The sequence below is a fragment of the Centropristis striata genome, chromosome 3 (genome assembly GCF_030273125.1).
Source record: "Centropristis striata isolate RG_2023a ecotype Rhode Island chromosome 3, C.striata_1.0, whole genome shotgun sequence".
Taxonomy (NCBI): Eukaryota; Metazoa; Chordata; class Actinopteri; order Perciformes; family Serranidae; genus Centropristis; species Centropristis striata.
The window spans coordinates 28,484,206-28,498,898 of record NC_081519.1 but is presented as its reverse complement, the minus strand read 5'-3'; the positions used below and the strand labels follow the sequence as shown (position 1 = coordinate 28,498,898).

The following is a 14,693-nucleotide window of genomic DNA, read 5'->3' as shown; positions in this document are numbered from 1 at the left end:
TTACTCACAATCAACTATTGACCCCTTAGAGCAGTGGTTCCTAAAGTGTTTCAGCTGGGCCCCACTTTTGTAAATAAAAAAATATCAAGGGCCCCCCAGCCCAACGTTGTCTGTAATTTATACAGAACCACAACTTCAATATATGACATGTTATAAAAAAATTGAAATAGGAACAAGTCACCTTTAGAGTGAACCATAAAAAGTCATACGGGAATAGCTTCTCTATGTCTTTTGACATGTCATAAATGCGCCTGGGGACAGTATTGTCTGACAGCAGAATGTTGCTGTTGCTTCATCTATCATAGTTGGAACCATATCAACATTTCTAAGCATCCAAACTGTTTCACTGACTTTGATGAACTGAACACGCACTGTTAAGGTCCCTCTCCTCTCAATCATAAGGTAGCCCTGCTTCTAAAGAATGCCATTATTCATCCTCCATTTAATCTAAATGAGACCATAATTTACAAAAGGAACGTAATGCTGTATTGAAAACGACTTAAAGTTAGCGATTGAGACTATAACTCATTATCAGAATGTTTACTGATGAAATAAATCCAGTAAGAAGTAGGCATTTTCAGATTGCCTAAAATACAAACAAACTTCTTTTGCAATCAGTGAAGTCGCCCCCTGCTGGCCATTAGGAAGAAGCAGGTTTAAAGCCACTTCTGCATGGATTTGGACTGAAGTAAAGAACCAACCAACAGACTGATATTAGCATTAATTATTTAAGCCATCAATTAAGACATGTTTTCTTAATAGGACTGAAAAATCAGTATGGACTAGCAATATAAAAATAGCAGGAGGGACAATATTTGTTAAAGGCAAAATATGTGACAAAAACCATTCTGAATTAAGTATCGTGGTGCTGCAGAGTTGTCCTGGGCTACAAATCATATTCTACAGGCTCCTTTTTGTTTGGTACAGATCCTCGGCAAAAAAATCACAACAGGATTATTTTTTGATCATGATAAAATGATAATTTCCTTCATGAATCATATCACAATGGCAAAAATCTGTCAAAAAAAAATCAGAGTTAGATATTTCTTCCATATTGTTAAAATATAAATTTGTTTAAAATAAAGGACTGGTTCTCTCTGCAGTTAAATATTCAACCTCTATTTCAAAAAAAATTGTTGTAAAAATTATCTTTGTATTGATTCCAGTGATAGATTTCACTGTCTAAACTAGTCAGGGTTCAATCCAAATGTATTGCATATTTTAAGATATTTAATGGACATCTTCACTGTAAAAAATGTCCGTAGATTTTACGGTGAAAAACTGCTAAACCATGACAGTAAAAGACCGTAAAATGATAAATGGGTTAATCAATTTTATTTTTTTAATTTTTTAATTTTTAATTTTAAATACATTACTGTAAAATACCGTCACTGTAAAATACACTGGCACCTCATTTGTAGCAAAAATATACTGTAATATATATATATATATATATACAATCCATCATTTTTGCATTTATTTTTGGTAAAAATACTTTTTCTAACCGTTAAATGTACTAAACACCATATCTCAACAGAAATATACTGTAATATTTACAGTTGGTAAAATCTTTCATTTATGTTTTCATTTACAAAGTATTTTCTTGTCAATTATATGGCAGAACAGCATTTTTGTTTTTTTTTGATGGAAAAACTTTATTTATGGTAATAATCTTAAACGGGAAATCAACAGTGCCAATATCTTTTTACCGTAATATCAGAAAAAGTTGCACCGTATTTATTACGGTAAAGTTCTGGCAACCACAGCTGCCTTTTTTTTTGTACCGTAAAAACAACAGTGTTTTTTAAATGCACATTGAAGTCACATGCTTCATGTTGGCATCATTTATTTGCTGTCTGTTTCATTGTTTTGTTGCATTTTTCTTTTATCCATAAACCAACTTTTTAGTGAAGAACATCTTTTGGCCTTTCCACTCAGGTTTTTATTATGTGCAAATTTTGAAATCCAGATAAAAACAAGTGCATGAGATGCACCTAGTGTCTAGCCCTCACAGTGTACCCTCATGTTGAGGTGATGGTGGTGAAAATATGGTCCAGGACTGTACACATGGGGGGTCTCTGGTGTTTGATGTGTCTTTCAGGGTCTGTTTCATGACAACAATTGAGATGTGCTGTTTAAGGTCACTGCTAAAGTCAAAGTCAAGGGTTAGGTGGTGGTTGTGTTACCACCACCTAAAGTCACAGCTACGCTCATTGTCTAAGTGTGTGTGTGACAGTGAATAATAGGAGGCAATAGGGGAGGGAGGGAGACAGACAACGCCTCAGTGAAGGAGAAAGGGAGAGAAAGAAAGAGGACAGGTTGAGTGAGAGAGGTTTGAACCACAGTGAACTTGAACATATCAGCTCAGGCCTGTGTGTGTGTGTGTGTGAGTGTGTGTTTGTGTGTGTGTTTTATTTCCCAGCTCTGCAGCAGGAGGAAAGAAAAACACAGCAGACAGCAGAACAAAACAAACAGAACACACAAGGGCAAAAAGTGCACATATATATTAAGAGGCAGAAAAAAAGCCATTGTTGGAGCCGGGGAACAAAGGAAGCCGGGACAATGGGGGAGAGGCTGACAAAAGCCGCCGGCCGCAGGAAACAGGCCGGATAACAATGCCAGCGGAATGTGCCGACCAACTCGGGAACACGGCAAAAAAATGCGGAGCGCCACCGTTCTGCGGAAAGCATAATAATGATTAGAACCGCCCCCCCTCCACTTCACCCAGCTCTCCGAGCCTGCATACTGTGTTTCTGAACAAAGCCACCTGTCTGCCAGGGTCCAAGGCTCCAAACCTCACTGATGTATATGCATGTATATATGTGTGTGTGTGTGTGTGTGTGTGTGTGTTCTTGTACTTCCTACATAGTGAGGACCAAAACACGTTTTTAACCAACAGAGTGAGGACATTTTTGCAAAGTGAGGACATTTCGGCCGGTCATCACTTCTTTAAAGGTTTTTTTGAGATTTCAGACTTTGTTTTAAGGGTTAAAGGTTACATGATAATGATAATTAACTGAAACTGTATTGTGTGGTTACAAAACTCACTAAAACTAGGACTGCAAGCAGTAGGCTACTGAACGGGCCCTCGTGTCGGGGCATGCTGCCATCGGGGTGTGTGCGTTACAGGGGCCAGTCTATACCACCTCTATGAATTTCATTGCCTTAAGTCTTATGGTCTGGGCACAGTGGCACTTATTATATTAAACTGCTGCCAGAGCGCCACCTAGGGGCCGATCAATAAAACCTTATCCTCAGGAGGGCATTGACAATATATATATACCAAGTTTGGTGTTGATCCGACCAACCAATTTGGAGATATAAAATACTTCAATTTAAAGAGCGCAACCTAGTGTTCATCGCCCAAAATTTTGCAGAGAGCCTCAGGGGCTCATGGGGAAGTAGTTACCTGAGTTTCATGTCATTCAGACACGCCAATGTGGAGATATGCAACACGTGTTTTGTGTTGATAAAAGCGCCACCTGCAGGAAGTTGTTATTTAATAACTTGAGTATTCTTTGGAATATCAAAATTCTTTTAATAACTTTTTGTCATGAGGGTCCATAGATGCTGTGTGCAAAGTTTGGTGCAAAACGATGAAATTGCCTAGGAGGAGGTCGAAAAAGTAGGTTTGCGACATTTCACGAATTTGCGGAAAAAAACTCTCGGCGAAAATGGGAGTGGCTTATATCACAAGATTCAGCACAATTCAGTGAACGCGTGGATAAAAGATTTTTGAATTTGCAATGAAGTATGTGGGAGTTATTAGCCAAACGCACCCTTCATTATGGCGCCAGCTAGTGGTGGAAATTCAGGATTACAATAGATTATAAAATTTTTCGCCATGCGTGACTTATATTTAAAGTTTCATCATTCGAAATACAATAGGGACCTCGCAGGTCATTGCCTGCTCGGGCCCTAATTATAGTGAAAATGTCCTTCATTTTTGTCTTTGTTAACTTTTTTCATACATAATGAAGATGGATAAGACAAAGGAAATAAAGGTAAAATTTACCGTGACGTCTTTTAATGTCCCACCCAACAAATACCCCATTACAAAAAACTAAAACTAATAAAAACTAAACCAAAACTAGCAAACTCACTCTTAAAACTAATTAAAACTAACTGAATTTGAAAACAAAAATTCACAACAAAATTAAAACTAAAACTAATGAAAAATCCAAAACTATTATAACCTTGGTAGGGAATTCACTATTACAATGAGGGTCCTCACAAAGATAGAAGTACAAGAATGTGTGTGTGTGTGTGTGTGTGTGTGTGTGTGTGTGTGTGTGTGTGTGTGTGTGTGTGTGTGTGTGTGTGTGTGTGTGTGTTTTAAGCTGCACCAATGACACACAGTTATGAGCCTAAATCAAAAAGGGAGTCTAATACAGTGAAGGCCACCTTGATCTTCTACAAACTAACATGCAATAAATCTGTGGTCTCTGCTGGAGAACTGAATCAAGCAGCGCAACACCAAAGCATCTTCAAAACAAGAATGGCAAGCTCTGGCAAGTCACACAAGTTACTGCAGTCTAATTTAATATTTGTGGTTGACAGCTCAATACAACCTATTGTTCTTCTGCGATAAAAACCTTCTTAGAATTAGAGGTGCGTTGAGTTTTTTGTGAGACACTTTTTTTCTCACATTGTGTGCCAGACAAACATGTTCAGTGCATTTCCTTCCACAAATGCAAAACTGTTTGTTTACACTCAAGATTGTGTAAAGGAAGTGGATGTGTCACTGTGATGTCACCCATTGGTTTGTTGACTCCTGTTTTAAAGCCTTGAGTAAGGCCTTTTGGTCGTCACCTTCTTGTTTTTTTGGAACCAGAAGTGATTATTTTTGGACCAGCTGGTGGAGCTGGGTAGGAGTTATCACTCAGTGCGCCAAAGTAGTGACTTGTCAATCATGATGTAGCCCTGTACTGCTTTATCCTCTATTTTACACTAATATCTTTTATAAAATGATCCTCAAGCTGTATTGAAGAAGACTGGTAAACACATGGTGATTGATCATTTGAATATGTGGCACCCAAACTTTTGAACTCTCTGCCTCTCCCCCTACACTCTGCTATTTCTGTCGACTCTTTTAAAAATCATTTTAAGACCTATCTTTTTAGACAGGCATTTGGATGACCACCATGTATTGTACATATTATTTTATAATTTTTATGTTTCATTGTGTTTTAATTGTGTTTAAATTGTGTTTTAACTGTCTTATGTTCCCCTATCCTATTTCTTTCAATTTATCTTCTGTAAAGCACTTTGTGATTTTATCTGTGAAAAGTGCTTACTTACTTACTTACTTACTTACTTACTTACTTACTTACTTACTTACTTACTTACTTACTTACTTACTTACTTACTTACTTACTTACTTACTTACTTACTTACTTACTTACTTACTTACTTACTTACTTACTTACTTACTTACTTACTTACTTACTTACTTACTTACTTACTTACTTACTTACTTACTTACTTACTTACTTACTTACTTACTTACTTAACTAAGAACATAAACTCACTAGGAAAATGGAAAATGTTTACTAAGGTACTAAATCAGTTGAAAGGTAGGCTACTTTTCTCATAGACTTCGATAGACTTCTATACAAACGGACTCCTTTTTGCAGCAAATAGAGTTGCCCCCTGCTTGTCATCAGAAAGAATACAATACATTGGCTTCACTTTTCAGTCCTGGAGGTTGTTTAAACTGATGAAACCTGCATTGTTCACATCCATGTTTGCTAGCTAGCATGATTGATCTATGGCTCATTGTCACCAGCTGTCTATCTATGAAATAGCATGAAACTCTCTGCAGGAAAAACTTCACCTGTATGCTCAGGAGTGTACATACAGAAATAAAAAAAATAAAAAATATATAGTCCCTCAGTGGTGGAATGTAAGTATATTTACTAAATACCTAAATACTGTAAATACTCTAATAATAATAATAATAATACTCTAAATTCTTCTACACAATCATATTTCAGACAAAAAATATTGCAGTTTTTACTCCAATGCACGACACCAGTTACTACTTATTTTAATAATTAATATTTTTGGACCTAACTCCCAAGTATGATTATTGACAAAATTTGAGTGGAGTCATTTCTTAAATGCAAAAATGGTTCACAAATGTGAAGATGTATTTGATGTATTTTTAAAAGTGCTGAGGTTTGGACTGTTGGTGGGACAAACAAAGGTTGTGAATGTCACTTTGGGCTCATTTCTCACTAAAGGTTAACAAATCTAAATCTAATCAGTCAATTAATGGAGAAAGTAATCAGCAAATTAATATGTATGGAAATAATCATTATTTAATGGTCTCAAATGAACCTCACCTTATCAACTAAATCAGTAAAATCCTGCTTTTACATTAATGCATACTTCAGTAACATTTTAAATTCAGGATTTTTACTTGTAGTGGAGTATTTTTTACAGTGCTTCTAAAAAAAATCCTTATTAACCATTAGGAAGAAGCTGATGCACTTTTTAAATTAACTTTTACGCTCCCTGCTTGTTGCTTCCTGCCCTGAGCCTTCTGCTAGAAGAAACCAGGTGTGCTCCTTTCCAAACAGGAGAGCCACATTAATTTAACAGCTTCATGGAGTTTGGCGTTGTGCTCTCCTACAACCAGGCAATATGGGAAAAAAGAGAAAAAAAGTAAGCATTCTGCCAAATACATAATACTGTTGTTAATGCATTTCAACACAAGGCCACCTGTCTGCCAGAGCTCTAAACCTGTGCACATAAACTGTGTGTATACGTGTGTATTTATACCTCTGTGTGTGTGTGTGTGTGTGTGTGTGTGTGTGTGTGTGTGTGTGTGTTCTTGTACTTCCTACATAGTGAGGACCAGAACACGTTTTTAACCAACAGAGTGAGGACATTTTTGCAAAGTGAGGACATTTCGGCCAGTCCTCACTTCTTTAAAGGCTTTTTTGAGATTCCAGACTTTGTTTTAAGGGTTAAAGGTTACATGATAATGATAATTAACTGAAACTGTATTGTCTGGTTACAAAATTAAATTAAATTATAGTGAAAATGTCCTTCATTTTCGTCTTTGTCAATTTTTTTCATACATAATGAAGATACAACAAATACCCCATTACCAAAAAAACTAAAATGAATAAAAACTAAACTAAAACTCAAGCATTTCAAAAAAATAAATACTAAACTAAAACTAGCAAACACACTCGAAAAACTCATTAAAACTAACTGAATTTGAAAACAAAACTTCACAACAGAAATGAAATCTTAAATTAAAATTATAACCTTGCAAGAATTCACTCTTCCGATGAGGGCCCCCACAAAGATAGAAGTACAAGAATGTGTGTGTGTGTGTGTGTGTGTGTGTGTATTCAAACTCTGAATGATAATAAAACCATTTCACACAGCTGATGGTGACTAAAAAACCTGGTAGCACATTAAATACAGCTGCAAGCGGAGGGAACAACCGTACTCAGACTCATTTGATGCCACCTGCTTTACTACTGTTGACTTTGAACACAATATCACATCATATTTGTGTGTGTGTGTGTGTGTGTGTGTGTGTGTGTGTGTGTGTGTGTGTGTTTGTCTGTATTTGGGCCAAAATCTTACTATCACATCCAAAACTGAAATTTCCCAAACCAAAAGATCAGTGCTGTGATCTAAAAGCCGTTGATGTATGTAATCTGCTGTCACCATTGGAATATAATATCAGCTATCAGCACACACAAGGATCTAATCCTGCCTGATTGCTATTTTCATGTGTTTTGTGTGTATGCATTTATTTATATTTGTCAGAGGGGTGAAGATGGAGAGGTGAGAAGCTATTTAGCCAACAGTGCAGCAACCACCGCTGGTATCAGCGAGGGGTTGATTGTGTGATGAGGGGGGGTAGGTGGGGGGCGTGGGGGCTGGCAGCGGCTACACGCCAAGTTTTGTCCCACGGCGAGTTATTCCTGGGTCTCCCCTCCACGTTCCATAGAGGACTGGCCTGTAGAGCTGCCACAGGTGGCTTTCACACGTCTCTGCACAGACTCACACAGTCTGTGCTTGTGTGTATGTGTGTGTGTCACCCAATGCAGAGGTATGCACTGAATCTCAGCCATCCACTGAGCCGCTGACAGCAAGGAATGCGTCAAGGTGCGTGTTTGTTTTACGAGCACAAAGGTTGTTGGTTTTTTTAAACAATGCCTTTAGCATCTTAGCTGGGACAATGGGAACTAGTCAAGGTTACCGCTTCCCTCCAAATCAGTCACATCTACCTAAACACACACTTAGACCATGTACAGCTGACTGCACCCATGTAGAACCTGACCTTGTGTGTGTATGTATGTATGTATGTATGTATGTATGTATGTGCACATGTATGTGTGTATGTATGTATGTGCGCATGTATGTGTGTATGTATGTATGTGCGCATGTATGTGTGTATGTATGTATGTATGTATGTATGTATGTATATATGTATGTATGTATGTATAATGTGTGTATGTGTGTATGTATGTATGTACGCATGTATGTATGTGTGTATGTATGTATGTATGTGTGTGTGTATGTATGTATGTATGTGTGTGTGTATGTGTGTATGTATACTGTAAAAAATGTCTGTAGATTTTACGGTGAAAAACTGCTATACCATGACAGTAAAAGACTGTAAAATGATAAATGGGTTAATTCGGTTTCAGTTACAATGAAACACTGTAAATGTATAAATCAGTTTTATTTATTTTTGAAATACATTACTCCACTGTGTTTGTAGCAAAAATATACTGTTCTGGCAACATCAGCTGCCGTTTTTTTACCATAAAAACAACATTTTTTTTTTTTTTTTACAGTGTATGTATGTATGTATGTATGTATGGAGTGTGTGTGTGTGTGTTTGTGTGTGTGTGTGTGTGTGTTGCATGATTTGAATAGCATTGGCTTCTTCCGGAGTTATCTGATTGAGGCTGGTTTTCCGACCACCTACAGTGCTGTTCAGCTTTTATAGACGCCCACCACATGCCACGAAGAAATCACAATAAAACAGACCTCAGAGCAGCCGTTGGGCCAAACAAGTAGAAGAAAATAACCAACCACTACTATTAGATTTCTGCAACATTTTCTGAATATTTTAAAACTATATAACAGTAAATAGGGGCCTGCAATGGTGAGTTCAGCTCAAACAGATAATAAACTGCCGGTGCAGGTGAGACTATCATTTGCTTCCAATGCAAATGTGTTTTTGAGGAATCAAGCACTGCTTGTTTGTTTAAAGAAAAAAAGGTGTGATATGAATCATTCATCCATCAACACACTGACACATGATTCTAGGAAAAAAATTGTAACAAGTGAAAGTACAGTGTAAGCTAATTAGATCAGATAACCAATCCTCAGCAGGGAAATTCAGCTGTTGCAGCTGCACAAGTACATTAATAGTACAGATAAATATAGAGAAATGGGAAAAAACTAAGGGGTATATAAAACTAAAATAAGAATATTATCAAAGATTGAAACAGGTAGAAACAGATAAAAGGGAGTGGGATATTACCCTACATTCACCTGTTGGTGGGAAGACACTGTCTGTCTGGATGTGTAAAAAACAACAGTGTGCAAACATGAATAGTTGATAATAGTGTTTAATAGCTCCGGGTAAACATTCTCTCTAATGGTCTAAATGATAAACTGACACTACTTCTCACTTGATATATTACCTCAGTAAACATTTTCATAATGACTTTGTGCGCTCAATCACTAGTTTCAGCATCATGCCTATTTTGTAAATGATGGTCCCATTTTGAGTAAAATAGACAATAAAGCAGGGTATTTTTTTAGGGTGAGGCTACCTTTTGATTTCTATCTCACTACCACTACTTTGAGCTTTTCAGTGTGTTTTCACTTTATGAACTTAACTGCCAGCATTGGGTTGTACCAAAAGACACACTGAGCTAGGACTAGCATTAGCGGATAACTTATACCCGTCTTTGACCAAAGTGAACCTAGTTATTTCACTGGGCTGGTGCTGGTTCACAGTTGGTTCAACGCCAACCGTCTCAGAACCTGTTTGCTTTTCCACAGGCTCCAGAGCCACGTCATTAACTTATACGTCTCCACTGTTCGACACTATAAAAACAACAATGGCAGACTATAGCATCTCTTTACCAATGTTGCTGCTGGTTCTGCGAGCTTACGGTGGCATCCAAACACAACATGTACAACACATTTCTGATGCTCGCCTGGAATGTTATGGATGCCGATTAAGTTCTTATTAACACTGAACACAAGATGCACATGTAGGCTGCGAGAACACCTCGCAGCCTACATGCCGAAGTATCCTTGAGCAAGATACTGAACCCCAAATGGCTCCCGATGCTGCGTTCATCGGTGTGTTAATGAATTCCCTTGGCAGGTGGCACCGTTTAGGGTAGCCTCTGCCACCAGCATGAATGTGTGAACGGGTGAATGAACGCAGTAAGTGAGCTATGGTCCATTACCATTTACCATTCTAAACAGTCATACACCATACATTACAGTCATACACCAACTAGCCAATCCAGTCTGTGGTTATGGCTTGTTCTGTTGCCTTCAGGCGGCGAACAATGTAATTAAGTGTGGCTTTAAAGAGTAAGACCACAAAATTTTCATATGTTTGGCATATGTGTATCCTAACATACAGGTTTATATATATATATAATTTATTTATAGGAACAAAATTACAACCAGGTCAAATTTCTATAGGAACAAACACAGTGTTTCATTCCTCCTAATCAAGGTGAAATTTTGAACAGTAATTAAAAACAACATACAGACTACAAAATATTGTAGAGGAAATCTTCATCCCCCATTCTTTATCTTTTCAGTCAGGAGTTTTTGGATCACACACATCAGTGAGTCTTATTGTGTACAAAAACTTTAGTTATTCCCAACGAAAGACTTTAAATACGTAAAATACAACAATAAAAGTGAGAGGGAAAGCGTTTTTTTTTAATGATTTGGGTGAAGTGACCCTTTTAAGCCCACTGTGGCTCACTGTCAGTCTGACCACAGTAATGGCTGTGCTGTTACAGAACTACACTTGTCCTGTCTCCTGTCACAGTAGAGAGGGAGGCGATGGAGGATGGAGGGAACAGATAGAAATCAGCTCCTCTCCTTTGAGCGCTGACAACACTGAAACCTTACACTTCCCACGACACAAGAATCACTTCACACAAAACCTTCAGTTACCAAACAAGTTGTAACACGTAAAAACCTAACATTTCCCCCCCGGGGGATTGGCAATGCAAATCCCTTCTGTTGTTCTCCCTTTCTCTTCTTTTCTTTTCTTCCTTTGTTTCCTTCTTCTTTCTCTCACTGTTTTCTTTTCTCCCCCCTCCCAACAGAAGCAGCTTGTTGGGTTTATATCGTCCATGTTGCTCTCCAACTAGTGCCTGAGGCAGAATAGCAGAGAGGGTGCACAATAGACAGAGAGAGAGTGCCAGGAGCCGGTCTCAGCAGAGGAGAGCAGCAGGATAAAGTGTTAGACAAGAGCTTTACTCGCTGATAAACAAATAAAGACATTCCTTTTGTCAACCTTGAGACTGACAGCTGTAATGGCATAAGGTTTCCTGCAGGAACGTATCAAAGGCAGAAAACCACAACACATCGGCACAGTCAGCTGGCTTGCTCACAACAGTCTATCAAACAGTCCAAGCAAGCAAATGTAAAATATCTCACACCCTGATCTTTGCATATTTCCACGGCCAGTTCCATCACACTTGAATGGGAAACGTTTGCAATACATTTTCTCACTTTCTTCAACTGTCTGCAGTGTTTTGTGACACACTCTAGCAGTAAGTTTCCAGCTTGCTGTGCAGTCGTGTTAAGACAAGTGTGAACTAATGTATAAACAAATGTTTGGGGAAATGTTTAACGCCTAGCAATATTTGCTTAGGGATGATAAAACACTCGGGCTTACCGCGCCAGATAATGGCCGTCTGCCCACAGGGCCTGCAGCATGCTAATAGATATCACTCAAATACACCACATCTCCTCTTAAATCTTCGTTGATGTTTTTTTTTTTTTATTAATTCTGAATCTGCATCTTATAATTTGATTGACAAGCCATTGAGGGATGTTGCTTCGCTTGGATTAACCTCATTGGAGAAAAAATGTCAAAGTTCAAGTTTGTGCCCTGAAGAAAAACATATTTTTTTTAAAATATATGAAAGACAGAATTCACTGTAAACTGTTCCAATGTCTAAAAGCTGAAAGAGCTGTATAGATGTAGTGTGTAGTTTACTGACCTGGTTGGGGTGAGTGGATGTGAGGATATCCAACAGCGCTCCCTCACTGAAGTCATAGTGACTGGCTCTCCCTCACCAGGAACGCCTGTCTATTCTACCCTTCTGCTCCCTTTGACCTCCCCTTCTCCTGCCCCCGTCTCTCCTCTCAAGAGGGGAAGTACAAAGAGCCTCTTCAAATCCCAACGTATAGGGCTTCATTTGCATAATTAGAATACTGTTTCAGGTAACCGTCGCTGCAGCCACAATGTGTCCGATACTAATCGGACAAGTATACCTAACAGGTGTGATAGGATCTCACCGCATTCATCACACAGACACTTTCTAACAAAGTAGGCTTTATCCTCAGTTATGACATCCTGGACATGTGACTAAAACTGACGAAAAGGGCAAAGGCCAGGAAATAAGGCAACACGTAGAGTTAGATAGGATCAGATTTCATTGTTTCTGATGTTTAATATCACTTTTAACTGCAAAGAGATTAACATGTTGAATTTATAATTTATCAAATCACTAAAAAACCTTTATTAAAGATGTATCTGCTCCTATTTCTTTCTCTATTTGTCTCATTTTGAGTGGGAAAAGAAACCAAAAACAGTTACAAGCTGAATTAGACATCATAAACTGTAACTATGACTCCTTGTATTGTGATTGTTTTTGGTCAAAAGAAAAAAAAGAAGAGAAAAGTAAGCACTTTCTTGCCCTGCACATATACTGTTTTCTTCTTGTTTTATTTTAATTGGATGCAGTTGCACTAGTTGCTGCTTCTTTGGTGATCACATGGAAAAAATATGTTGATCCAGTGATTACATTATGCTGTGTTACTGCTGTTTAATATCACTTTTAACTGCAAAGAGCAAACATGTTGAATTTATAATTCCCTGGTTATTAAAAATCAATAAAAAGCATTTATTAATGATTTATCTGCTCCTATTTTTTCTCTATTTGTCTCATTGTGAGACGGAAAAGAAACCAAAAACAGTTAGAAGCTGAATTAGACCTCATAAACTTTAACTTACTACTAAATGACTCCTTGTATTGTGATTGTTTTTGGTCAAAAGAAAAAAAAAAGAGAAAAGTAAGCACTTTCTTTCCCTGCACACTGACTGTTTCCTTCTTGTTTTATTTGAATTGGATTCAGTTGCACTAGTTGCTGCTTCTTTGGTTTGATCCAGTGATTACATTATGCTATGTTACTGCTGAATTCTGTCTTATTTTCTACACTCTACATGTGTGATGATTATTATATGTTTAGCTGCTTGAAAGAACTGCAGCAGGTTACTTGAGTTGGATGCAAAAAAAAGAAAATCTTTTTCCACAATGATGCTCTCGTTTTGTCTTCAGTTATAAATCCAGCGCACTGTTCACCTGTTCACTAGTTACTGACTGAAAAATGTTGAATATATGTTCAGGAATTTTCAGTCAGCTGTTATGGGTGCACAACAATGTATTTTATGACATTTATTTTGGTCTAATTTCCTATTGTCTACATTAACATTTGGTCATTTAGCAGACGCTTTTATCCAAAGCGACTTACAGGAAGAAAAAAAAAGGGGAACAATCAAGGTATAGTGGAATAAGAGCCATTAGTGCAGCAATAAGTGCTAGTGACAATTCTTTAAGGAGTAGAACGGTGGTGTGGTGCTAGGAGAGAAGGTGCTCTCTGAAGAGCTGGGTCTTCAGGAGGTTTTTAACCCTTTATCAGGCAAAGAACTATATTTGGTAACTTCAGGTAATATTTCGAGAAAAAAGTTGCAAATTTACTAGGTTAAAGTGGCAAATCTACAGGAAAAAAGTTGCAGATTTAAGAGATTTAAAGTGGCAAATCTGCGTGAAAAAAGTCACAGATTTACAAGAAAAAAGTGGGAAAAAAACAACTTTTTTCTCCCAGATTCACCACTTTAACCCTTAATAGGGCACTCATTGAAATACTTGCAAATTCCAAATTTCAACCCTAGAGAATATTGGAGGATATTACATACTGCCAGAATGTGTAAAAAAAAACATACGAAAATAATATTTTGAGAAAAAAGTTTACAAGATTAAAGTGGCAAATCTACGAGAAAAAAAGATTTATGAGATTTAAAGTGGTGAATCTGGGAGAAAAAAGCAGCTTTTTCCCACTTTTTTATCGTAAATCTGACTTTTTTCTTGTAGATTTGCCACTTTAATCTAGTAAATTTGCAACTTTTTTCTCGAAATATTACCTGAAGTTACCAAATATAGTTCTTTGCCTGATAAAGGGTTAAAGGTAGAGAGGGACGCCCCTGCTCCGGTAGGAACTGGTAGTGGTTCAACCAACAGGGAACAAGAAATGCAAAGAGTTTGGCTTGCCAGGTGGCAGAACCAGGCGCCGTTCATTGGAAGAGCGCAGCGGTGGTGAGGTAGCATATGTCTGAATCAGGGCGTTAGGTAGGTAGGAGCAGTACTGGAGACAAC

General features: G+C 37.7%; 1 protein-coding gene across 1 annotated transcript in view; it reads right to left on the bottom strand.

The window, feature by feature from the left end:
• Positions 1-12,676, bottom strand: part of LOC131968604 (transcription factor SOX-13-like) — a 47,281-nt gene extending 34,605 nt beyond the window's left edge. The window contains exon 1 of the mRNA XM_059329558.1: positions 12,258-12,676. Coding sequence (XP_059185541.1) covers positions 12,258-12,313 — 56 coding nt within the window. The 5' untranslated portion in view covers positions 12,314-12,676. The remainder of the gene's footprint in view (positions 1-12,257) is intronic.
• Between the last annotated feature and the right edge of the window lie 2,017 nt (positions 12,677-14,693).